Below are 26,980 nucleotides of genomic sequence, written 5' to 3'. Positions count from 1 at the left end.
AAGTCTGATAACAAAGCTTAGGAAGCCTGGGGTGAGGAGGGGGGTGGGGGTGGGGGTGTGCAGACAGGCCTGGCTTTTTGTAATCAGGCATATCACACACTCCCTCCCCCAACTCTGTGTCCCCTCTGCCTTTGAATGCCATGTAGCGCGGAAGGGCTTAAGATTACAAAGGTCCAAGGCCTAGATTTAAATCCCAGATAGGAAGCCTCAGTCCGCTTTTTTTTTTTTTTCCTTCGGGTTTTGTTGGTTATTTTGATGGTTGGTTGGGGGATGGGGGACTGGGTCAGGGTCTCCTATATCTCAAGCTGGCCTTGAACTCACACTGTGTAGAGCTCCTCGCCCTCCGGTCTCTATCTCCCCAGAGCTGGGATTACAAACGTGTGTACCACACCCAATCCCTAACGCTTTCTTGCGAGACTGGGTGTCTTCAGGGGCAAAACGGCCTGAGTCCATAGGCTAGGGTTGCAAGAAGCTTGAATTACCGAGTGCAGCTGTATAAGGTAGGGTTAGGGTTAGTATTTTGACCAGTGCCTGGAACCTGATGCATGTTGGGTTAACTGGGAACCCCTGACAGAGGTGTAACGCTCCATAAGCCCCGGTTTCTAAGTCAACTCCAGAATCTGTTTGATGGTTTCTCTTGCATGCAGCACGTCGTAGCTTCATGCTCTGACACGGTAGGTAGGCAGGGAGAAAGGCGCCAGGCTGCCTGAAGGACTGAGGCCAGCATGGCCCCCATTCCACCCAGTTTTCTCACTAGTCTGTCCCAGGACTTTTCCAATCCGTGAGAAACAAGTACACGGCATCGTGGCTAGACAACAGGAAGAGCTTTTCACATTGAGGAAGATAAAAAGCTAGGACATTCCTTTTTTCTGGATGAGCACCCCCGGGAGTGACTGTCATCTGATGATAGCATTACCTACCCAGTTTTTTAAAAAAAGGCTCATGTGGCTCCCTTGTACCTTCAGGGTTTGAGTTATCAGCTTTGATCTGAGCCTGTGAATCTCAGAGAGCCTAGCCAGCCCGCCTTCCCCCTCCCTATGCCTCCATCCCAAGCGCCTCTCTTCCCTGGATACCTTTGACTGCCCATCTGGCCTCTGGGCTTTTGCCTGCCTTGCTCCGTCAGTTTCTTCTGACAGGAGGCCCTGGCCTTCCTGCCATCTCTACCCCGTGGCACAGAATCTCCTTCAAGTTCCTGAGTCTCCTATGATGCTCTAGTCACAGCTGCTCACCTGCCTGGCTATCCATTCCACCAACTAGCCCCGGGAGGTCTGACAGCAGGCAGCCTGGGATCCAACCCTGTTCTGACACCGGTTGCTTACCTGACCGTTGAGCCATTCTTTTTTATTGCAGAAAGGGATAACGGTGATACGTATCTCATGGGGTTGTACAAGAGCTTGAAAGGGCTTTCAGAGCCTCTGAACCTGATAATTCCTCATAAACACCAGCTAACAGTCATTTAGAACTATGCACATGACACAGTAAGTAATTAGGAACCATCACTCGCCTAGGCGCCGATATACCGGGCATTGTCCCAAGCATATTATTAAGGTTAATTCATTTTGTTGTTGTTTGGTTTGGTTTGGCTTTTTGGTTTTTTTCCCCGAGACAGGGTTTCTCTGTGTAGCCTTGGCTGTCCTGGAACTCACTTTGTAGGCCAGGCTGGCCTCGAACTCACAGCGATCCGCCTCCTGGATCTGCCTCCCGAGTGCACCACCACCGCTCCCTGCTGGCTGGTTCTTTCTTTCTTTTTTTTTTTTTTTAAACAAGGAAACTAAGACAGGAGAAAGTTAATTCATTTGTGCAAACTTACACAGCCAGAGAGTGTCAGAGACAGGAGGCCAATGGGGCCTTTAGCTGAAGGAGCAGCTCTGTCCTTCAATGAGGAATTAGCCGAGGCAGGGGTTTTACCTACAGGGGTCACTTAGACCACACTCTTCTCTTTCAGGCCCTCGGAGCTCTCGCAAGCAGGATCTAGCTCCGAGGTAAAAGTGGGGCTAGTTGGAAGCCAGAGGCAAACCACTGAACTTCCCTGCCCCATCATGTCCAGCTCCCTGCTGGCTGGAGGTCATGTGGTCAGCTTGACTCCCCACGAGGAATCGAGGATGGCCCTGCACCCAACCCCCAGCCCTGGCCTCCCAGCACTGTGTCCTTACTATACCACAGAGAGCTGGGCAACCCAGCCTTTGATGGCCCCCGCACTGTGCAAAGGCACCTCCAGCAGGCTCCAGCAGGCCCAGCAAGCAGAGGCCCAAGCTCACTGCCTCCTGCAGTGCACCGGAGAGCAGGCCTCAGAGGCCTCACAGGACCTAGATTCCTGCATTGACTTCTCACTGGAGACCCTCAACCAGATGATCTTAGAGCTAGACCCCACCTTCCAGCTGCTTCCTTCTGGGACTGCTGGTGCCCAGGCTGAGCCTACCAACAGTATCACCTCAAGGAACAAGAAGGAGGAACCCGAAGCCCTGGGTAAGGATTTGGGGGCACAACCAAGAGGGGAGCTGGGGGACTGATCTCAAGCAAATAAGAGTTCTTCTACAGAATCTGGGGCACAGTGGGCTCCTTTCCTGTGGGGAGTACTATACAGCCCTAAACAAACTTCTGACCTTTCTGATTTCTCTGCTACACAAAAGATAAAAATAGAGGTTTCCTTCAGTATCCAATTCTGTCTGGTTCCTAAGCTTGGTAATGGATAGACTCCAGTTTTCTTGTTTTTTGTTTTATGAGAACTTAAAGGTACTAGTCAGCATCAGCATTTTCCAAGATGGTGTGCGTAGTGAGGGCGTCCTAAATGCAGAGTCCCTGAGTCTTACTTAAACTCTTGATGTTTCTCTTTAGGGTCTAAGTTCAGTCCCCTGAAATTATTGTAGGATTTCTATGTTTTTGGTTTTTGGTTTTGGTGTTTTGAGGCAGCGTTTCTCTGTGCAGCCTTCACTGTCCAGGACTCACTTTGTAGACCAGGCTGGACTCAAACTCACAGAGATCCGCCTGCCTCTGCCTCCTGAATGCTGGGATTAAAGGCGTGTGCCACCACGCCTGGCACTATTGAAGGATTTCAACATGGCCCCCAATCCCTGCTTAGGGGAACATCTCTTGAGAAAAAGGCCCAACACTGGAAATAGTGGGTCAGGAAAGACACAGAACACAAGAAGTGGACCTGCTCCTTATTTGGGAGGCAAAAGCCCTGACTTGAAGCATCTGCCCACTCCTGTGGTGTAAATTCTCCCACCCTGGCCAGTTCTGAGCTGCTGACAGGACGTCAACAAGTGTGCAAAGGAAAGGAAAGTATCCCGTTGCTTTGCAGAACAGCACCCCACATCAGTGGCACATGTCTGGAATCTCAACACTCAGGAAGATCTTAAACTCTAGCCTTGCCTGTACTACATAGCAAGGCCCTGTCTCCAAAATGAAAAAAAAAAAAAAAAAAGTTTTTAAAGTGGTAGGAGAGCTGGGAGTGGGACTCTGTGATAACCTAAGCTGCCCTCTGCACAAAAGAGAAAAGAAAGAAAAATGTCAATCTCACTGTACCAATACAAGAACCATATACCCTGAAAGCGTACATAATAGAAAAATAATGGGGAATGTACATATTTTGAGTGTGTCTGGGTTTTTCTTTTTTTTCTTTAAGTTTTTTGGAGACAAGAGTGTCTATGTAGCCCAGGCTAGTTCCTAACACTCCATCTCACTTTTTTTTTTGTTTTGTTTTTGTTTTTCGAGACAGGGTTTCTCTGTGTAGCCTCGGCTGTCCTAGACTCACTTTGTAGACCAGGCTGGCCTCGAACTCACATTGATCCGCCTGCCTCTGGCTCCCGAGTGCTGGGATTAAAGGCGTGCATAACCACGCCTGGTTTTCCATCTCTCCAGCAACCAGCTAAACAGCATCTTGAAATCTGCCGTCCTTAGCTCTTTAACAAGCTGGTACAAGCCGACACCCAGCACACGCGCAGTCCAAGGGGATCTGGGAAGCCCTGGGTGTCGATTCAGGTCCCCACGCTTTGAGAAATTTCAAGTGTATTCTGAGAATGAGGGTCAGGGAGCCGCAGACCCATCGGGCGGGCTGAAAGGTCAGGCCTCTAGGGGTCAGAGAGCAGGACCGGGGAGACGCAGTGCAGTCTAGGATAACATCCACTTTCTGAGCACGTACTGCATGCCAGGCCCTGGTCCCATGCTGAGAACCTTCTACAGAATCTTTTTGTTTTCCTTCTCTTTTTTTTTTAAAGATAGGACCTCATGTAGCCCAGGCTGGCCTCCATCATGCTAAGCGGTCCAGGATAACCTTGAATTCCTCGGCTCCTGCCTGATTTGTATGGCCTCTTCAGTCCTCTTATCTATCCCACTGCTCCAAGATGACAAGTGAGCAACTAAGTTAAACATGGGCTTGAGTTAGGAGCCTATCTAACCTGGCCGCTCATGGGCTCAGGCCAGCCTCATGCAAGGTGCTGACATCACCTCCGTTATCTTTGGTTCCTCACCTAAAAACGGAGAAAATAAGAGCTCTTACCTCGGCAGTCAGATCGCTGTGAGTTTGGGGCCAGCCTGGTCTAAAAAGTGAGTCCAGGACAGCTGAGGCTACACAGAGAAACCCAGTCTGGGGAAAAGAAAAAAGAAAGAAAGAAAGAAAAAGAAAAGAGCTCTTATCTAAAAGAGTACTATGGAGAGTAAAGGAGTTTACTGCCTTGTTTGTCACAAGTCCTGGTGCACTGAGCCGGAGTAGAGTTTGGGGACTGCCTGTACAGCTAGCCACAGGGCAATTTAGACTCTGGGATAAAAGCCAACCCAGCACCCAGGCCCTCTTGCATCCACCACAGGATCCTGGTCTCCCACCTCTTCCTCTCTTCCTGCAGGACCTGTTAAAGATGATTCCCCCACCCCTCCACCCCCTATCCCCCTACCCACCCCCACCGCCACTCCAGTCCCTCCCGCCCAGCAGCCTTCTGCTGCTGAAGGCCAGTCATGGGCACATGGCGGCAAGGAAACGCTTAGGACCTAATTACCGTTGGCAAGAGCCAGCCCAGGATTTTAATGTTCAGGCCCCAGGGTAGGAATTCCACCAGGCCAAGACCAGTTGGGGCAAGATCAGTGTTAGGAGTCCACATGCATAGGGCGGGGTGTGGGGTTGACAACAACTAATGTTCTCCACTGAAGGGCAGACGGTGAGCAAATGGCGGCCAGGGCGGTAGTCCCCGGCCTCGGATTTCTTGGGGGATAGTCTGCCACTATAAGCATGGGTCCACCCAATTCTAAGGAACAAGGAATACAGGAAGGCTGGCAGTGGTCAGAGGTTCCCCACCCCCTCCTTTTCTCCTCCCCCCCCCCCCCAACAGCCCTCTGCTCTGGCTCCTCTTTCTCCTTTAAAAAAAAAAAAAAAGGCTTGCTCTGTAGCCCAGGCTAACCAACAACCAGGGAGCCTCCTGGCAGATGCCTGCACCACAGGCCTTCTATGCCTTCCTCAACCTCTTCAAACCCTCCTGTGGGCCACTGTTGGTGGTGAGAAAGCACCCAGAGGCCCAGCACACTGCATATAATTCTGGGTGACATCTCTTACATCTTAACATTCTCACTGTAGCTTCTACCTCACCCCCTGTCCCACTCCCCACTCCCCATCCCCCACCCCCCACGCCCTGACACTGTCTCATCCATCCTCCTTTGAAGGACCCTGTTCTCAGGAACCAGCAGAAAGCTGGATGGTAAAGCTCAACCATCGTGTTTGGCTGGCCTCTCTTGGCTCCCTAGACATTAGGTGCATACCCTCGGGTTTGTGAAGATTGGGCCCTGGAATGCACTGTCCCTGCATCTGCCCTTGAAGGAAATCACAGTGACGCCATTTTATAGAGATGTTAATTGAGGTTGAGGAAGGAAGCCATGGTCCTCAGTCACCCCTACCAAGTGGGCAGCTCAGGCTATTTCTAACCCTTAAAACTCTCTTTCTCTCTTCCCTAAATTGGAATTTGCTTAGAGGCAGCCTAAGGCTTCTCCTCTGAAACTCAGTGCCCCCGGCCCCACCCCCAGCACTTGCTCAGCACCCCCTTTCCTTCCTTGCCTCCAGTTCACCTCTCTTTATATTTGTCCTTCAGAATTGCCATCTCAGAACTATCCTGGCTCTTAGACCCAAACACCATCATCTTCCTTATCCTCTGTACAACCTCCCACCCCATCCTTGGATCAAGTCCCCACATTTCATTTTCCAGCAGTTCCTGCCAGGCAAGGCTGTTTGCCAGTCCCAAGGGCAGGCTGTTTAATAACTGTCTCTCCTCCCTCCCTCCCCCCACCCACATGCCCTCCCTTCACCGGCCAGGCCTGTGGCTGGCGCCTGCATCCACCCTACACTGCCGGGACTTGCCCCACAGGCCTGTAAACAGTGGCTGCACCCCAGGGATGGGGTGGGGAGCCTCCACCTCCCCCAGCCTTCTACCTCAGGACAAGGAGTGGGGGGGGGGGAGGATGAGTCACAGCACAGGGCCCCTCCCGCCCTGCTCAGCTCCCATACAAGGTCTTAGATATTTTTATGGCCCACAGAGTTGGGGGCTAGGAACTTCGACAGGTCAAGAGACCCGCACCGGGGGCCTATAAGCGCTAGGAAGGTCTTGGAATGGTATCCTAAAGAGTTCCTCTCTGTCTTAGAAGAGCCCTTATCAGCTCAGGGGCAGAAGCTGAAGTCTCCAATCCTTTAGTTGTGTGACATTGGACAACTAACTTGATCTGGTGGAGCCTTGAGTTCTCATCTGTTACACGGGGATTAATAGCATTTGAATAGAGTCCCCGTTAACACTACAGGTAGCAGCTATGTTACGTGTTAGCAATTGCTGGTCTTTGGTAACAAAGTTATGCAAGAAACCTCAACAACACTACTCCCACTTAATCTCCCATCACCCTTTGCCTCCTCTGTAAAAACAATGTCTGGCTCATCCAAAGGGCCATTGTGAGGCTTCAGAGGTGATTGTGGGCATAAGTGCTATAAAGTCTTTATAAAAATAGAAGTTGGGGCTAGGGATGCAGCTCAGTAAAGGGCTGGCCAGGCATGCATAAAGCCCTGGGTTTGATCCCCAGTACCCCAGGTATTACATGAAATGTGATGCCTCAGGCCTGAGGAAGTAGAGATGGGATTATCAGAGGTTCAAGGCTATCCTGGGAGACATAAGGAGTTTAGGGATAGATTGTGTCTCAAAAGGTGTGTGTGTGTGTGTGTGTGTGTGTGTGTGTGTGTGTGTGTGTGAAAGAAAGAAAGAAGCTGTACTTATGAGCCTTCTTTAAGAATTTATCTCTTCTCTCGGAGCTGGAGAGATGGCTCAGAGGTTAAGAGCACTGTCTGCTCTTGCAGAGGTCCTGAGTTCAATCCCTAGCAACCACATGGAGGCTCACAACCATCTATAATGTGATCTGATGCCCTCTTCTGTACATGCAGGCAGAGTGCTGTATACATAATTTTAAAAATCTTTTTAAAAATTAAAAAAAAAAAAAAAAGAATTTATCTCTCTCTCAAAGCCTACAGTGCAGTTCCCCAAACCATCTCTGCCACTCCATCCTCTTCAGCCAAAAATAGCCGCTGTGAGCCAGCAAGGGGGGCTCCCTTTGAACTACTAAGAGCAGTTGGTAGGGACTTTTCCTTCCTTGAAGAGGCCTGCCATGAGCCAGGCTCCTCTGCACCACCCTAAAAGGCTGAGTGAGTGTAGAACCCTTTTTTGCAGTTAAAGAAACTGAGGCCAACAGAGTGCTGGAAAGTTACTCATGGCCTCCTGGCTAGAAAGTGATGACGTCAGGATACACATCCTAGTTTGCGTGACAGCAGAGCCAACCTGTTTCTACACCCTCTGAACCAGAAAGCTCAAGTCAGCCCAGAATCCCCTGTGCTTGGTAGACTGCCACTTCCACCCAGGGCCCCAGGGCTCAGGCACCACAGGCTTGGGAAGGAACCCTGAGCCCCAGGTCAGGCTGGGCTCCACAGCTTTGAATAGGGGAGGAATGAGCTGTTTTTAGTAAACTGAGTTGTTCTCCAGGGCGCTACCCTAGTTTCAATCTTGGAAGCCATGGAAAGGACTCTTGACCCTCTAGAAGGGGGACAGCTTGTGCGCCCCCAATTTCCACCACCTTTGCCAGACAGTGGTCCACCCCCAGGTTTATAGAGGAAGCACCTCTTCTCTCTAGCTCCTGGGTTCCACCGGTGCTTTCTTTCCCTCCTTCCCTCCTGCCCCCAAAGATATAAAGTATATCGAAGTGACCTCCACCAGATCAAGATGCCTCGATGGTCCCCAACGCTGCTCCAGCCCATGTGTCATCCCACCCTCTGGCTCCCCACGAAGTGGTGGCCTCCTTCTCTCCAGAGACATCCCCCGAGAGACTCGAAGCAGCAGCGAGAGCCTCATCTTCTCTGGGAGCCAGGGCAGGGGTCCCTCTACCCACATCCCATCTTCCCTTAGCAACTCCATCCCTTGCCGGGAAAGCAAAGCTCCTGGCTCCCCACTGGCAACGCCTCCAGGTTGGGAGAAAAGGCCAAAGGCCCCACAACAGGGCAGCAGGATCTCTATGCTGTCAGCCAGCCCCGTGTCAGACGTCAGCTATGTATTCGGAAGGTAAGTTCTATGTTTGTGACCTTGCATGCATTGGCAGCATACACATGAACACACACACAGACACACACACACACACAAAATGGAGGGTGGAGCTGGGCGTGGTGGTGCATGCCTTTAATCCCAGCACTTGGGAGGTAGAGGCGGGTGGATTGTTGTGAGTTCAAGGCCAGCCTGGTCTACAAAGTGAGTCCAGGATGGCCAAGGCTACACTGAGAAACCCTGTCTCAAAAATCCAAATAAATAAAAAATGGAAAATAAAAATAAATAGGAGGGTGAGCACTCTGTTCTGTGAGTAAAATACAAGCATCAAGAGAAAAAAGAAGCCGGGTGTAGTGGTGCACGCCTTTAATCCCAGCACTCGGGAGGCAGAGGCAGGCGGATTGCTGTGAGTTCGAGGCCAGACTGGTCTACAAAGTGAGTCCTGGATGGCCAAGGCTACACAGAGAAACCCTGTCTCGAAAAACCAAAAAAAAAAAAAAAAAAAAAAAGAGAGAGAGAGAGAAAAAAGAATACACATCTTTTCTGCTATTGCAGCCATTTCTATCTTAAGGTCTTCCGCAAAGCATTTAGACCACAATTCAGTGTGCTAAGCTCTTGGCTTCCATTGACCTGTTGAAAGCAGAGTGCTCCTTTAGTGAAACTCACCTGTTTTCTGCCAAGCTTTCACATGACCCATCTGGAGGAAGGGCTTTTGAAACTCAGGGATGGGAGCTGGAGAGGTGTGGTTCAACAGTGCGGAGCTCCCAGCACCCACGTGGCAGCTCACAACCATCTGTGACTCTAGTTCCGGGAGATCCAGTGCCCTCCTCTGACCTCCACAGGCACTGTATACACACGGTGCCCAGAAGTACACGCAGGCATGACACTTTTATGTGTATAAAAGAATTGTTAAAAAAAATAAGTACATCTCAGATGTGTACACAGGGGCCTGAGGTGAAGCATCTAAGAATGAAAGCCCGCTCCCCCCACCCCCTTGCCTGTGCTACTGAAAAAAACCTAGTAGGAGGGACCAACGCCCCCTGGGCTTTATTTACACTGGTCCCAGGTCACTGTTCTCAGGCCTCACAGTAGAATTGCGTAACAGCCCATTCTACTTCAGGATGACTAAACCACAGGGCCTCAGTCCTACGCACAGACCCCAAAGGCAGTGGCCACGGCAGTCCCTGGCCTGATGGAGTTGACTTCCTCTAGCCACAGACATGTCCAGCCCAGCTGCAGCAGCCTCTGCAAAGGGCTCTTGAGAGCAGTGGTAGGGACTATATATCCAGCAGTGTGTAAAGATCCAGGCCAGGCTAACCTGGAAGGTTCTGTACCCTGCTGCAGCCCTTAGAATTCCGATGGGGATACTCTGTGCTCCGGGTTTGGAGTAATGGAATGTGAAGGGCCCTGTTTAAGCCAAGATAGGGCCCCCCAGATGGCTAGATTCCGCAACCTAGCTCTGGCTCCAAGTCACCACCACCCAACACCCTAATACTCTGTGTACTTTTCCCTGCAGCAGTCAGTCCCTCCTCCACTCAAGCCTCTCCAGCTGTCAATCATCTTCTAGATCCTTGGGAAGTCCAGCCAGCTCCTCTTCCAGCCTCCACAGCCTGGACCGAGGGTCCCAGTGTGTAAGACCTGGTGATGCCAGCAACCCCGTACTGGCCATTGGCCAGCCCCAAGCAGTCCAGTCTCCTCCAGTGGCCAAGGAACAGGCCAGTAGCTGCCCCCCATCTGTCACCAACTCCATGGTGGACATACCCATTGTGCTCATCAACGGGTGCCCAGAACCACAGTCTCCCCAAGCCCAGCGGACACCAGGATACCAGAGCTCTGTCCAACCCAGAGCTACATCTCCCAGCCACCCCTGTCAGGCCACCAGGAGCCACCAGCAGACTCTGCCAGATGTTCCTCTTCCTGCATCTCCAGAGGGTATGTTGTAATCCAACAGCTGCAGCACTGGAGGGTTTAGTTAAGGGAACTAGTAGAAGTCCAAGGTGTGGGGGGTGGGGGTGGGTATGGGGGAGTTGGCAACAGCTTCAGCAATCTGCCTGCCTCTGCCTCCCAAATGCTGGGATTAAAGGCGTGCACCACCACCACCCAGCTTCTGCTTAGCACTTTTATTCACTACCAACTGTATATGCCAAGCATTGTACCAAGCTGTGAGGACACACAGATGGACACAATCCAGAAAGAGTAGCCCAAACCAGGACTTATAGAATAGTGGTGGCGCACACCTTTAATCCCAGCACTCAGGAAGCAGAGGCAGGCGGATCGCTGTGAGTTCGAGGCCAGCCTGGTCTACAAAGTGATCCAGGACAGCCAAGGCTACACAGAAAAACCCTGTCTCCAAAAACAAAAACAAAAAAACCCCGAAATGAATAGTGTCCTCACGGAGGTGGAGTTGCTTCCTAGGTGACAGGCGAAGGAGTGACTCAGGAAGCCTAGAGGATGGCCGGTGTGACACATGAATTAGTCAGAAGCCAGAGGAAGGGAGAAAAGGCATTCCTTGCAGAGACAACTGGAAACCCCCGGGACATTAGGTGCAGTTCGTTGACAACAGTGGCCTTGAGTCTCAAACCGAAAGATGGATGTCACTCTTTGGACAAAAAGGGCCATCAGGAAGTGAAACAGGAAACACGGTGTGTGGCCAGCAGTGCAGACGGAATGATTTACCCCGGAGGAAGCTGCCTGGCAGAAGGGTTGTGGGCCTAGAACCAGGGTTGGGCGGTTGGGGTGAAGAGGAGAAAACAAAGCCAGGCACCCCTTAGGCTGTCTGCACAAGAGGCTTGGTGACTAACTGGCTAATCCACGGAGAGCCAGAGGGCGCATCAGTCCTCACTCCAACCGTCATGGATGACGTGAGTGTCCATGGGGCAAAGAGGGAACGGAGACAATACACTTCATCACAGATGGCTGAAAACCACAAACCAGCAAACACCCTCCTTCCCGGAGCCTGTGACTAGACATCCGAAGATTCGGAAGCAGGAAACACTGGCTGAGCCTAGCACCCTCTGGGCACACACCTCACATGAGTCCCAAGGTGACTCCTGTGTATGTGAGCTGCTCACTGTAGCCCACTACTCCCTCCCACGAAAGCAACACAAACAGGGAGAGAATGGCGCCTCAGATATGTCTTTAAAACAGCAACAGACTTTATTATTATTGTAGGGGGGTGGGGTATGCCACAGAGCACATGTGGAGATCAAAGAACACCTTTTTAAAGTGAGTTCTCTCTTTTCAACCTTTACATGGGTTCATGGGGATCAAACTCAGGTTGTGGAGCCCTCATGACAAGAACTGCTGCCCACTGAGCCACTTTGCCAGCACTGTTTCCAGTTTTTGTGCTAGGGTCACATTCTGTAGCCGCGCTGGCTTTGTACCCAATACAGTTCTCCTGCCCAAGCATCCCAACAAACAGCTGGATGACAGCCATGCACCACTGCACCTGGCTTTGTGGTGTGTTAAGGAGCAAACCCAGGGCCTCGTGCATGCTAGGCAAGCCCTCTGGAGAGACCCTGGAGATGGCTCAGGAGAGATGAGTGGAATGGGATCCCTGAGGGGAGGGGCAGGGTGGGTCTCCTCCCAACAACCCTCTATGCAGCCTACAAAGTGCCTCATCTCTGCCTGTCTTCAGGTCCTGCCAAAGACATGCAGCCCACCATGAAGTTCGTGATGGACACATCGAAATACTGGTTTAAGCCGAGCATCGCTAGAGAGCAAGGTAAGGCCAGCACTATGTTCCAGGGGACTCCCTGGGTCATGGTAATAAAGGAGGTGGCGAAGAGCAGCCTGCAGAAGGGTGGGTGACCTGCTGGCCTCGTTAGAAAACAAGCCAAGCAAAGTGGGCTGGAGAGATGGCTCAGAGGTTAAGAGTACCGCCTGCTCTTCTAGAGGTCCTGAGTTCAATTCCTAGCAACCACATGGTAGCTCACAACCATCCATAATGTGATCTAGTGCCCACTTCTGGCTTCTGGCTTGCAGGTAGAAAACTGTATATGTATTAATAAATCTTAAAAAAAAAAAAAAAAGAAGAAGAAGAAGAAGAAGAAAGAAAACAAGCAAAGCATGCAGAAAGCAGACAGGAGACAGGACTTCCGGGGGGGGGGGGGCAGTGTGTTGCTTCTCTGTGGAGACCCTTTGGGGACGGGATAAAAAGGGACCATGTAGAGTGAATGGCCCTCTAACCAAAAACTGTTCCAGCAATCGACCTGTTGAGGAAAGAGAAGCCGGGCGCTTTTGTCATCAGGGACAGTTCCTCCTACCGGGGCTCCTTCGGCCTTGCCTTGAAAGTACAGGAGACTCCGGCATCTGCCCCAAACCGGCCAGGTACATGCCTTTTGCTTGATCACCTCAGAGTCCTCACCATGGTGGACTCTGTCTCAGTTTGGCAGGGACTATAGGGGTGACTCCTAGGAGGGCAGCTGCCTTCTAGATCCCAGGCTCCATGGAGAGCGTCTCTGAAAGCCGGAGATGTCCCTGTGTCCCCAAATTCCCTGTCCCACCGTTGAAGGAGGATAGAGGAGGAGGAGGAGGAAGGCCCCAGCCTCTCCTCAGGCTGCTGCCTTCTGGGTACCCCTATCTAGCCTGGATTTATCTCCAGGAACCTATTTGTGGGCTTATCACACTCCCAACAGCTTATCACGTGTTCAAATAGCTCATCCCGTGTGAGAGAGCTTATCACATGTGTAATCACTCACCACACCTGGGTGACAGCTTGTTTGTGCTCCTGTGATCTCATGTGTTCATCTGGTTACTCAGCACACACCTCTGAGGGGGTCTGCCGTGTACCAGACCCTGTGTCAGGAGCCAGACATGCAGAGCACTCATGCGCAGAAGCTACCGCATTGTCAAGATAGACGAGAGTAAATAATGACAGTACTACGGTACTAATGGCCTTTACCTGTAATCCTAGCACTTGGGAGACTGAAGAAGGGTGACCAGGGTAATAGTTCCCTCACTTAAACCCAGTTGGGAGCAAGTCCCAGGGAGTGAATGACCCCTAAGGAGTTAAGGCATAGAGCGACACCCAACCTTGTGTCCTTAGCAAGGGTTTGGGGCGTTGGTTCAGAGGTAGAGAAATGACCTAATATGGATTATGGCCACAGGATGGGGTTAGGAGTGGAGGAGATGGCAACCTGTGGGGCAGGTGTTGGTTTTCGAGGAAGCCTTTCAAGAGCCAGTGAGCCCAAATGGAGGAGGAAGCTGTGGTCCGTGGGGTCAGAGGGCACTCTGCTACCTGTAGCAGCCAGCCCTGCTCCTGCAGGGATGAGCTGATAGGACAGAGCCTAGGGTGGGCTGGAGGAACTTCTAAATGCAGAGGCATCATCTGCCCCACCCACACCCACCCCACCCACCCCCAGCAAATGTGCTGGCGCCTTGGAGGCCATGAATGAACACAGGTTTCTTCGCAACTGCAGCTCCACAAGAGGCAGAGGCCAGCATGACAGCCTGGGGGATGGACCCGAAGAAGTGGGCGGGGTCAGGCGGGCCAGGGTCTTGCTAACAGCCCCGGCTCTGAAACAAAAGTCCTTCTTCCTTCTTTGTCTAGGTGAGGACGGCACTGACCTTATCCGTCACTTCCTGATCGAGTCTTCCGCCAAAGGGGTGCATCTGAAAGGAGCAGATGAGGAGCCCTACTTTGGTAAGTATCCCCAGACTCCAGTAGCCTTCAGTACCTCTGGGCATTGGTCCCCGGCACCGTGATAGGAGGCTGGGAAAGCCCCACTCACACAGAGCTTCCTGCTCCCTTGCAGGGAGCCTCTCTGCCTTCGTGTGCCAGCACTCCATCATGGCCCTGGCTCTGCCCTGCAAACTCATCATCCCACAGAAAGGTAGGTGACTGGGCCAGACCCATTGGTTCCCACTAGAAAGGTTTCCAGTGACCGCTTCAACCTTGTTTATGAATTATTTTAGGGTCAGTAGGACAAGAGCCTGCTCCAGACTAGGTCCGGGTCTCTCCACTTCCCACCTGGGAGAATTTAATGATGTTTGCTCCTCGGAGCTTCAGTGCCCCTCCTAGCCCGATTGCCCACACAAATGAGAACAACTGTCCTTAGACCTACCTACCTAACGTATCAGGGCCCAGATTCAATGAGATTGTTCACACAAGGCTTACAGCATAGGCCCTGGCCCAGAATAGACCTCAGAGCAGTGGTTCTTAAAGATGTATTTATTTATTAGTATACAGTACTCTGCCTGCATGTACACCTGCAGGCCAGAAGAGGGCATCAGATCACATAGATTGTTGTGAGCCACAGTGTGGTTGCTGGAAACTGAACTCAGGACCTTTGGAGCAGCAGTCAGTGCCCTTAACCTCTGAGCTATCTCTCCAGCCCAGAGCAGTGGTTCTTAACCTGTAGGTCTTGACCCCTTTGAGGGTCAAATCCCCTGTTCCCAGGGGTCTCCTATCAGATCTCCTGCATATCAAATATTCACATTACAATACATAATAGCAGCAAAATTACACTTATGGAGTAGCAACAAAAATAATTTTATGGCCGGGCGTGGTAGCGCACGCCTTTAATCCCAGCACTCGGGAGGCAGAGGCAGGTGGATCGCTGTGAGCTCGAGGCCAGCCTGGTCTACAAAGTGAGTCCAGGATGGCCAAGGCTACACAGAGGAACCCTGTCTCGAAAAACAAAAAAAAAAATAAAATAAAATAAATAATAATAATAATAATAATAATTTTATGCTTGGGGGTGTCACCACAACACGGGGAACTGTGTGGGAAGGTGGGAGCATTAGGAAGGCTGAGAACCACAGCCTAAGGGAGTCAGCAGCCCTCTTTGAAAGGATAAAAAGAGCCTAAATCCGACAGTTGACGAACAAAGTCTGATATTATCCCACCTACACACACCACTACCACCACCCTTTATATAACTCTTGCCTACTGCCCCATTTCATAGGTAAGAAATGAAGTCGTGGCCTTTACCCTATAATCCTAGCACTTGGGAGACTGAGGCAGGGTGACCAGAAACTTGAGGCTAAGAAGTGAGTTTTAGTTCAGTCATCACTATTTAATAAGACCTATTTAAGAAAGAAAGAAAAAAGCATGCTGGCACATGCCTTTAGTCCCATCAACTTGGGAGGCGGAGGCAGCTTGGTTTAACAGAGCGAGTTCCAGGACAAACTGAGCTACACAGAGAAACCCTGTCTCGGGTGGGGGTAGAGGGGGCGGGGCTTGGAAATACTGATGAAAGGAAGACAAAAAGCAAGAAAGGGAAGGAGGGGAAAAAGAAATGAGGTCCTAGGCTTAAGAAGCTGGTCCACAGGCCCACAGGCCCACAGTGTCAACCCCGAGTCCCGGTCAGCACACTTCATTGGTTAGTCACCCAGTTGTGCAAGAGTGAAGGTGGAGAGGGGGGCAGGAGGAGCCCTAAAAGACTGATGGAAATAGTACCCCGACTCTGCAAAGAAGAACCTGGGGTGGGGAGTCCAAGAGAAGAGGTCAGGGGCTTGTGAGGACAAGGTCAGAGCAGCAGGCCAAGACCTGGGAGGCTGGGAGGTCGAGGTAGGAAGGGACCCCAGAGGCTTGCAAGCTAGGCAAGGTGCCTCCTCATTCGCCTAATTGAGACCATCCCGCTAGGCTTCCCAGCCTGTCACTTCCTGGAGGTGGGGGGTGGCTGTGGGAAGTGGTCAAAGGGCTTCTTGAAGGCTTCTCCCCTGACAGAGGTCCACTCACTCCACTTTCTCCCCTGGGGCATTTTCTTTTTCCGCCTCCGCTCAGAACTGGGTGGAGCAGAACCAGCGTCTTCGGACTCCCCGACACACGGCCAGACCCCTCCTTGCCTGAAGATATCTGCGGGTGAGTGGCATAGGGGAGGTGCCCGGCTCACTGTACCCCCAGAGACCACTTCCCAGTTCTACAAGCACACACACTCAGATGCACGCCCCCCCCCTACACATACACACGCATTCATACACACAGGCCCACACATGCTTGCCATTACCGCTTTGTTTCTGCAGCTTTAACAACCCACTACACCCCCGCCTCAGCCCCATAAAGCAAGAGATGAGAGGCTGCCGCTGTGGGCCTGTGGGGAGGAAAGAGGACTGGGGGGTGGGGGTGGGACGGGGTTGGGGGCCGCTGGTGAGCCGACACCCTTGCACATCCTGTACACAAATCTGTGTTTGAGATTCCTACCCTGGGATCGCAAAGGCTCCCCTCCTACCTGTTCTTTCTCTCTCTAGTCTCACTAAGGCGATGGGCTAGCCATAGGCAGAGGGAAAGAGATTTTGGTCACTCCAATTCTGTTTGGTGGCTCCTGAAGAAGAAAGCTGTTCCCTCTGCCCCGTTTCTGTCCCTGGGCATAGGGAGGACCTGAGCCCAGTGGTCCACACACACTGTGAGACTCCGGCTCCACTCTCAGCTCAAGATCGGTATCCCACAGGTTGCCCCACGCTGTACCTGAGCTCTGTGAGCGTGGAGACCCTGAGTGGAGCCCTGGCGGTACAGAAGGCCATCTCTAACACCTTGGAGAGGGATGTCCTCCCCACGCCTACTGTCGTCCATTTCAAAGTCACTGAACAAGGCATCACTCTGACTGACGTCCAAAGGAAGTAAGGATCCCTCCTAGCCCCTGGGCTGTAAGGCTAACAGAGCTGGGCTAGAAGGAAGGCTGAGGACAGAGGTCAGGGCCCTGGATCCCAAAGAGCTGCTAAAGGCTGGGTGATAATAGAAATGTTTCCTGCCTTCCCTAGGCCTCCCTCATTGGGGCTAGCAGGGATGAAGTTAGGCAGGTTTCACAGGTCTCTACTGAGGCCAGACACTAACCACTCCTCAGAGTCGAAAGAGCTTACCCCCTCCCAGGGCTTGGAGGTTCAATCTAGCCAGAGCCTTCCCTAATTTAACCGGGACAGCAAGAATAGACCAAGATGTAACTCCTGCCCTCAAAAAGTGAGCGACTTGGCCGGGCGTGGTGGCACACACCTTTAATCCCAGCACTCGGGAGGCCGAGGCCAGCCCGCCTGGTCGTCAAAGTGAGTCTAGGACAGCCAAGGCTACACAGAGAAACCCTGTCTCGAAAAAACAAAAAAACAAAAAAAAAAAACCATGTCTCAAAAAACCGAAAAAAAAAACCAAAAAACAAAAAACCGGTGAGTGACTTAGGGGTGGGTGGCAGAAGACCCCAATGTAGAAGCATAAGGCATGGGAAGAGAAAGACACAGCCTGTGTGCCCAGTCCCAGTAGTGAGAAAGCAATGATGAGGCATAAGAATCCTACTAGGACAGGACATGTGAGCTTTGGGGGAACCAGAAATGCTGACATGGGGGCTTTGCAAGGGAATAGGCCCTCTCACCAGCCTGCCTTTTCTCTCTGCATCCCCTCAGGGTGTTTTTCCGACGTCACTATCCACTCACGACCCTCCGCTTCTGTGGAATGGACCCTGAGCAACGGAAGTAAGTTCAAGGCTGAGCCAAGCTAAGAAGGCCGTTCCAGGCCTAGCTGCTGTCCGCAGTAACTGCTGACTCTGGGACTGAAATAGCAGAGACAGCCTGTGAATACTAAGGGGACAGGGATCAGGCCAGGTGGGACACAGAAGAGGTCGAGACGCAGCTCCCGCTGTTCGTCATGGTTATGTGGAGCAGAGTTGAGAGTCCCGTCACTCACACCTGTCATGTCCCTTTCTTTCAGGTGGCAAAAGTACTGCAAGCCTTCCAGGTAAGCTCTTCCTGCCACTCAGTAGCTCTAAGAGGCTGCCCTGTGCCAGGGTCCCAGGCCCAGCAGAAGGAGGGAGGCCCAGGTGTGGTAGCACACACCTCTAAACCCAGCATTTAGGAGGCAGAGGCAGGAGGATCATAAGTTTGAGACCAGCTTGGTCTATATAGTTAGTTCCAGGCTAGCCTTGTCTATGTAGTCAGTTCAAGGCTAGCTACATGGTGAGACTCTATCTCAAGAAGGGAGGGAGAGAGTGAGGGAAGGAGGGAGCAGGGAAGGAAAGAAGGAAGGGAGGGAGGGAGGGAGGGAGAGAGGGAGGGAGGGAGGAGGGTTTCCATCTTGATCATAAGAGCCAGTGTGGTACAGCATGTAAGAGATTCCCCATTCGGGCTAGAGAGAGGGCTTAGTTGTTAAGAGTCCTGTCTACTCTTCCAAAGATCCTGAGTTCAATTCTCAGCAATCCCATGGTGGCTCACAACCACCTATACTGAGATCTGGTGCCCTCTTCTGGTGTACAAGCTCACATGCAGGCAGAACACTGTATAAATCATAGATAAATAAATCTTGAGAGAAAGAGAGAGAGAGAGAGAGAGAGAGAGAGAGAGAGAGAGAGAGAGAGAGAGAGAGAGAGATTCCCCAGTCTAGAGCCCTAGGTGTCATGCCAGAGGCACAGGTTGTTAAAGGTTATAGGGATGCAGGCCAAGCCACATCAGTGCCCTAATAGAGCTTCCAAGTCTCGTCCTCAGGAAACCCATTCAAAATGAAGGTGTACCCAGAGGCTGAAATTAAACGATATCCCAGGCTGACAGGGGAGGCACCTTCTTCCTTCAGCCGCCCCCATTACAAGGTGGTACTGAGAGTGCTGGGGTGGTGACTCTGTGAGTCAAGTGCTTGCCATTCAAGCACAAGGACGTGGAGTCAGATCGCCAGAGCCAGCAAAAAAGGCCAGATGCCATGTGCCTATAACCGCAGCGCTGGAGAGGCAGAGATGAGCGGATCCCTGGTGCTCGTTGGCTGGCTGGTGTAGCCAGTTGGTGAGCTGTAGATTCGGTGAGAAACCTTGTCTCACAATATAGTAGCAAGCCGGGCGTGGTGGCGCACACCTTTGATCCCAGCACTCGGGAGGCAGAGGCAGGCCAGCCTGGTCTATAAAGTGAGCCCAGGACAGCCAAGGCTGCACAGAGAAACCCTATCTTGAAAAACAAAAATTAAAATTAAAATTGAAAAAAAAATTGTAGCAAGCAGTTGAGGAGGACACCCAACATCCACCTCCCCCCTACACACGCACTAACACATGTTGTGTCCAGACAAATATGTGCATAACACATACACACAAACACACAAGATGTCACCTGGCGTGGTGGCCCACGCCTTTAATCCCAGCACTCGGGAGACAGAGGCAGGTGGGTCGCTGTGAATTCGAGGCCAGCCTGGTCTATAAAGCGAGTCCAGGACTACGCAGAGAAACCCTGTCTTGTAAAACAAAAGACAAAAACAAAAACAAAAAGAAAAAAAAACTAAACAAACCAAACCACACAAGATGCCAAAGCTGGTTGGCTTAGGCTGAGTGTCTTCCCCTACCCCTACCTCAGTACCCCAGTCTTCCCCTCAGCATGATGTCCCTCTAGCCCACATCCCCACAGACTCTCTTCTCTCACCAGGATCTTTGGGTTTGTGGCCAAGAGCCAGACAGAGCCACAAGAGAATGTGTGCCACCTCTTCGCAGAGTACGATGCAGTCCAGCCAGCTTCCCAGGTCATCAGCCTGGTGACCGCTCTGCTTCAGGACCCAGAAAGGATGTAGGAGGGAGGAGATGCCTGTGTGCCCTCCCTGACATCTCAAGGGACTTGTCCTGGGCATGGAGCTGTGGCCACATTGACAGACTTATCTGTTGGACCCGAGGATCGTTCAGATTGAAGCCTTTGAACCTGCTGTGACATTCAGCAGTCACCTTCACCTGGCTCTTGGGCCTCAGTGTCTTCAGTTATGAAAAGAGACCCACCCACAAGACAGCTCCTCCTTGGAGACTCTGCTGGGAATCGCTAGTGTGTTCCTCCCTGCTGCTGAAGCCCACCCAAGACCCCCTGTATAAAACTCGCCTGCGAGTGCCAGACGTGGTGGCACACGCCTTTAACCCCCAGTACTCTGGAGGCAGGGGCAGGTGGATTTCTGAGTTCAAGGCCAGGCTGGTCTACAAAGAGAGTCCCAGGACAGCCAGGGCAATTACGCAGAGAAACCCTGTCTCGAAAAAAAACAAAACATCCGCAAGGACAGTCTGGCCCTGTTCTCCTGAACACTCCCCTACACGGCATGGCATGCCAGAGACCTATAACCCCTGCCTTGTGACAAACAGCAGGTGCTGGGTCAGAGCCCGTAGGTTTCCTGGCTGGAACCTGGTGATGATGTGTGGACTTAGGGGTACAGATTCCGTTTCCCTCGCACCTGTTGCTTTCCTCAAGTTGTTGAGGGCCTTTCGGATCCCCTGCCAGGATTCTCTTCTTTTCAAGAGGGTTGAAGGTTTGGGCCTGAGGATGTAAGTTGGTAGAGTGTTTGCCCAATGCTAACGAGGGCTGAGGTTAGTCACCAGACCCACAAACCATGCACACGGCTGAATGCTTGTAATCCCAGCACTGAGGAGGCAGGACGATCAGAAATTCAGAGTCATTCTTAGCTACATTATGAGTTAAGGGCAGTCTAAGCTACACAAGACCCTGTTGAAAGAAAGAGACAGGCAGACAGACACATACATACAGAGGCAGAGAGAGAGGTTTAAAGTTTTCAAAGATCTCAGCCAATGAGCATCAGAGCCTTTCCCTGCAGAGGCCACACAGTCCAGCTCCGGCCTGGAGCCACCACTCCAGGAAGAGCTGCTAACGGGAAGAGCACATCACCATGAGCGGGAGCCTACAAGGTCCAAAGTCTATGGTGGAGAGGAGACCAGGCTGAGGGTCTCAGCCAGAGCAGGCCCGGCAGCCACAGCGCACATACTTTCGCTTACTTTGGGGCCCCCATCCAATGCAGCCTGCCCCCAAAGTTGTCAGAGTCGAGTTCAAGGACAGAACAGGAGTGAATCTTCATAGCTGTGCTGCTTCCACGTTGGGATCAAGGTTCTGTCGGCGTGGCCTTCTCTAATGCAATAATTCAAAGACTTCCGCCATCTTGAGATCTAGTTGTTGCAGTTGGGTCAACTCCTAGCTTTCTGCTGGAACTTTCTAGATTCCTTTGATTTTTTTAGGTATGATTTGCCAAGGTCTTGGGATCTTTTTCCCAATAGAAAGACCCCTGAGCTCTGCAGTTACAAGCTTGGACTCCTGTGTGGTTTCATCAATTACTGTGTGATGTTGGCCCAGGATTTGGCAGGCTTAGTAGAAGACCCTCGTCCCTGTGATCAGAAAAGACTCAGCGGCGCTCACGGTCTTTGTGTCTAATCCCTCCCTCCCCACCCATTGCAAATGAATATCAGCCCCATCTTTGCTTTCAATTTCTTGGTAAGCAAGTGTCCCAGGGCAGGTATCACAGCTGCCTGGCATTGCTCGAGTAAGCCACGCCTGGTAGATAGGGGAAGAGAGACCCTGTTGCTATTGTACAGTTCTAATCTTGCTGGGTCCTCCAACCCCAAACACACACACCCATAGCTATGTGCCAGCACCAGCTTTACAAACACAAGGGGGCAGCAAAGAGTCAAGAATGCAAAGAGGCAGCTTTCTCCAGCTGGGCCCTTTCTCTCTCTCTCTCTCTCTCTCTCTCTCTCTCTCTCTCTCTCTCTCTCTCTCTCTCTCCCTCTCTCCTCTCCTCCAGCCTCCCTCCCCCTCTCTCAGCCCGTCCCCTCTCCCTCTCCTCCCTCGCTCCTCCTCTCTCTCTCTCTCTCTCTCTCTCTCTCTCTCTCTCTCCCCCACACCCAGCCAGCCCTGGAAAAGCTGTTCCCCTTGTTCAGCCCGCCTGCCTCCTTAGACCATTCCATGGCTTGGAAGGAAAAATCTCACAGAAGCCCACTGTGTAACTCGATGAGGAGCAAATGTCTGTCCCCTCCCACTTTCAGAGCATCATTGTCCTTGGCCAAGGTCAAACCTGAGGGATTATGATTTCAACTCAGGAAAAGCAGATTAGACTGGGGGTGAGGGTGGGGTGCTAGGCTAGTGGTACAGGCCAAAAGCAGCCCTCCTAGCACGAGATCGGGCTCTGTTCCATGGCTGGGGTCTACAGGATAGTTTTCCCAGTTTGTAGTGCTTAGTTCTAGGCTGAGTGGGAGAGCCTTCCTCCACACCTCCCTGTGTGCCTCCTGGGAAATAAAGATATCCAGAGCTGTCTGTCCTGAGTCCTGAGCAGAGAAGGGGATCCAACGGAGCAGAGGGCAACATACCTGCACACACCATGTGCATGCATTCCCCAGAAAGGCGAGAAGAGGGTGTTGGAACTCCCCTGGAGTTCCAGACAGTTGTGAGCCACTGGGTAGCACTGGGGATTGAACCCAGGTCCTCTTGAAGAGTGTTCTTAACCACTAAGTTGTCTCTCCAGCCCCTATAGTAATGTGCCTGTGTGTGTCTTTTTGTTGTTTTTAAGGTGTATGGGTATGTGAATGTGGGCACATATGGGTACATGCATGCTACAGTGCATGTGTGGAGGTCAGAGGACAATCTTAGGTGCCTGTCCCATCTTCTATCCTGTTTGAGACAGAGTCAGCTGTTTACTGTTGTGCACCAGGCTAGCTGTGCATAAATTTCCAGAGGTTCTCCGATCTTTGCTTCCCATCTCTCTATGGGCATGGCTGAGGTTACAGATGTGCACTGCTGCATCTGACTCTGTGGGTCCTCGGGATCCAAATTCTAGTCTTCAATGTTGTATAATGACGGCTTTGCCCACTAAGCCATGTCCCCAGCCCTGCTGTTGTTTTGGAGACAGGGTCTCAGGCTATTGCCCAGGATGGTCTGAGACTCCTGGTCATCTTCCTGCCTCAGCCTTCTGCATGCTAGGATTAAAGGCATGAGCCACCACACCCAGCTGTGAGAAACCACCTTATCCCGGGAGAGCTCCTATGTGTTCAGTGCAAGGAGGAGTGAACCTTATGTTTAATCCCATTCTTCAGATTGTGAAACTGAGGCTGGGTGGCGGGGGGGGGGGGGGGGCCAGTCAGATGCCTAGTAAGTGGCAGGGAAGCTGCATTTCTGGTCCATGCCAATCCTACCTCTCCAGCATTCCTAGGCAGGCAAACAAATGTGTGTCTGGAGCACAGGGCTGGGAACTGGTGTGTTATGTTCAGTGTGGCTACATATGAAGTTCCCCAGGGAGCAGATGAAAGACAAAAGGCCACACCCATCAGCGGAGAATGTCTGGGAAAGAATGGTTCAGCAATTAAGATCACTGGCTATTCTTGTTTGGTTGGTTGTTTCAAGACAAGGTTTCTCTATGTAGCCCCGGCTGTCCTGGAACTTACTCTGTAGATCAGGCTGACCTCGAACTCAGATGTCCTCCTACTCTGCCTCCCAAGTGCTGGGATTAAAGGCATGCACCACCACCGCCACCGCCACAGCCACCACCGCCACCACCACTACCTGGTGACTGAGTACTGGCTATTCTTGCAGGAAACCCAAGTTTTATTCCCAGCATCCATGTGGAAGCTTATAAACATGTGTAACTCCAGTTTCCAGAGCATCTCACACCCTTTTCTGGCCTCCAAAGGTACCAGGCACACTTACATACACATAGGCCAAGAGAAAACAACAACAACAAAAAAAAGAGGTTAGCCTCAGGACCACTGTGTACTGTTGAGCAGGTTGTGCAACTCAAAAGCATCACAATACGCACTTGGACTTTACTCTAGAGGTAACGGGGAGACATCAAAGGGCTTCTCCATCAAGAGTAATTGCTCAGCTCTATGCTCTTGAAATATGGCTGTGGGGCAAGAGGCAGTATATGTAGGGGGCAGGGGGGAGGAATCTGAGGACTTGGAACTCAGGACAGGACAGGAAACACCTAAGAAGAGAGCCTCTAACCCTGCTTGCTCTGGGCCGGGGTCCCTGGTTCTCTACAAACCTAAGAGGACCACGTGGGCAAAAAGCCAGACTGGAGCTCCCATCTCCCTCAGCGCAGGTTAGTTTAACAAATACCATGTTGTGAGGCCTCAGACATTTGATGCTTGTTTCCTTTAACCCTGAAAATTAGATGTAGGGATCGGGGTACAGCTTGGCCAGGCACTGCTGCATAGATACCCTCTGTGCCTCGCAGACAGCCCCCTCCTCACTGTGTGCTTACACAGCTTTACCCCAGTGATTACGCGGAGGGAGGGGGGTAGAATCCCCACTTCTTGGAACATGTTAGCCCTGCCAGGCCGTGTACTCAGAGAGGTGGCGATGGTTCAGTGGGTAAAGCAATGAGAGAGGTGAAAGCAGAAGGAGGATCATCTGCTGGTTCAAGGCCAGCCAGGGCTCCATAGTGAGCCCCTGTCTCACAAAACCAAAGTTAAAGAAAAAAAAAATAGTATGTACTGAACTATAGTACAAGCAGTGAAAAAAATGGGGATCCTGGGGACAGAATCTGAAGCCATGTCTCCAGCCTGAAGCTGCACAAGAGAGTGGAAAAACTCACCCCTTCTGCTTCTACGTGAAAACTGATACAGCTCGCCCTTGGTGCCCCACTCCAAGGGTCTGTTCAAACATCAGAGTTTCTTTCTTTCCCTGTTATTCCCTAGGGGTAGCACACACTCTGCCACCACCAAAACTGTCCTTAAGACCCAGCAGGGGAGGGAGGGCTGGAGAGATGGCTCAGTGGTTAAGAGCACTCTCTGCTCTTCCAAAGGACCCGGAGTTCAATTCCCAGCACCCACATGGCAGCTCACAACTGTCTGTAACTCCAGTACCTGGGGATCCAACACCCTCACACTAATGCACATAAAATAAAATAAAATTAATTAATTAAAAAGTATTTTAAGACCCAGCAGGGCCAGGACAGAAGAAGAGAGGACAAGAACGCCCTGGTCCTGCTGTCTCCACAGCCACCAGGGTGCGTTTGCTCAGCTGTCTCTTTTGTTGTTGCTCATTTACCCATTGGGCAAACATTTCCTGAGTGTATACTGTGTGCCAGGCCCAGAAACCCCAAAGGGAGACAAATAAGAGCACATGTGTTTTAGATAAGCAGAAAAGTAAATGTTTTGGAAAAGCACAGTGAATGAAACATACAAATGTTTGGAAGCCTTGTGGTGGTGGTGGCGCACACCTTTAATCCCAGCATTTGGGAGGCAGAGGCAGGGGGAGTGCTGAGTTCGAGGCCAGCCTGGTCTACAGAGAGAGTTCCAGGACTAGACAGAGAGACACTGTCTCAAAAAAAGACAGACAGGAAGGAAGGAAGGAAGGTAAAGCTGTGCAGGCATGGCGGCTAGAGTTACCACTAATTTAGGGCTAGCTTGGGCTACAGAGACCTTGTCAAAAGAAAGGAAGGGAAAGGGAAGAAAATAAAGAGAAATGGAGTAAGAAACAAAAGGTGGGAGGAGATGCTGTACATAGACGGCAGAGAAGCTACCAAAGAAGGCAGCACTGGGCTGAAGGTTGACAAGCCGACCTGTACAGAAGTGATTCGTGCAGAAGGAACGGTACGCGCAAAGGCCCTGAGGCAGGCGCGGGTGACAGTAAAGAGGCTAGGATACAGTGTACGAGAAACCCAGGGCAGTCAATGGGCGGCTGCTGAGGACGGAAAACAAGGCCAAGAGTTAGCCTTCCCTTAATCCCAGCACTCGGGAGGCAGAGGCAGGCGGATCGCTGTGAGTTCGAGGTCAGCCTGGTCTACAAAGTGAGTCCAGGATGGCCAAGGCTACACAGAGAAACCCTGTCTCGAAAATCAAAAAAAAAAAAAAAAAAAAAAAAAGAGTTAGCCTTCCCACCTCCCTCCTCTGCTCCTGAGCCTAGCATCTCACAGCCAGGCTTAATGCCTAGGTTTGTGGCCTCAGGCACCTCCCAGGTGCTCACACACGCATGCCTCTCACGCGGGGATGCGGCTCTCCCTTAGCAGTGACATGCCTCTCGTTCCATCTTCCCAAGTGACTGTCCTGACAGCATTGCCTTTCAGATGCCCAAGTCTCCCTGTTTACTCGCTGCCCGAAGTCCCCCTCTTCAGCCTCATGGTGAACTCCTGGTGTAAGAACACTGTCCTCTGTCCTCACCTGTGTCTGCCACCAGCTTATCTGTGGCTCAGCCAAGCAGGTGTCCTGTCTAGGCCTGCCCATGCCCCACCCCTACCCCACTTCATACTGGCTCAGCTACAAAAACAAAACAAAACAAAAGGACTGTGCACGTAGGCCATTCTCAGGCCTGGTCTTCTTGCCTACCCAGCTAGACAGAGCTGGCCCTGCTCTGCTTGCCCACATTCAGGCCTCTTCTCTTATAGACACTTCCCTGCTCTCCCCGGAGTTTCCTGTGTCCCCACAAATCCATCACCTGTACAGAGTAGTGTGAGAAGTGACCCCCACCTCAACCTGCAGGGAGTTTTTTCTTAGAACCCCAAGAGCAATCCCCATGAAAAACTACCAGGGCCGCCAGACAGTGGTGGTGCATGCCTTTAATCCCAGCACTGGGGAGGCAGAGGCAGGCGGATCGCTGTGAGTTCGAGGCCAGCCTGGTCTACAAAGCGAGTCTAGGACAGCCACGGTTACACAGAGAAACCCTGTCTTAAAAACAAAACAAAACAAACAAACAAACAACAAAACTACCAGGGCCATTTGCATTCTAGGGGCAATCTTACCTTCCCACTGACTGTTGGGGGTGGGTAGGAGCATTTTTCAGTACTTTCA

At 51.6% G+C, this 26,980-nt stretch overlaps 1 protein-coding gene across 1 annotated transcript; it reads left to right on the top strand.

Annotated features, from left to right (window-relative positions):
- Nucleotides 1-1,969: 1,969 nt before the first annotated feature.
- Nucleotides 1,970-20,461, top strand: Tns4 (tensin 4). The gene is made up of 12 exons (XM_051158519.1): nt 1,970-2,466; nt 8,192-8,564; nt 10,060-10,475; nt 12,181-12,267; nt 12,747-12,872; nt 14,095-14,187; nt 14,300-14,377; nt 16,273-16,350; nt 16,937-17,105; nt 17,877-17,945; nt 18,181-18,207; nt 19,866-20,461. Exons 1-12 carry the CDS (start codon nt 2,040-2,042, stop codon nt 20,005-20,007), a joined length of 2,085 nt encoding a protein of 694 aa, XP_051014476.1. The 5' UTR covers nt 1,970-2,039; the 3' UTR covers nt 20,008-20,461.
- Nucleotides 20,462-26,980: the final 6,519 nt, after the last annotated feature.

This window comes from Acomys russatus, chromosome 16 (assembly GCF_903995435.1).
Source record: "Acomys russatus chromosome 16, mAcoRus1.1, whole genome shotgun sequence".
Lineage (NCBI taxonomy): Eukaryota > Metazoa > Chordata > Mammalia > Rodentia > Muridae > Acomys > Acomys russatus.
Note: the sequence above shows the minus strand (reverse complement) of the source record. Positions and strands in the feature narration are given on the sequence as shown.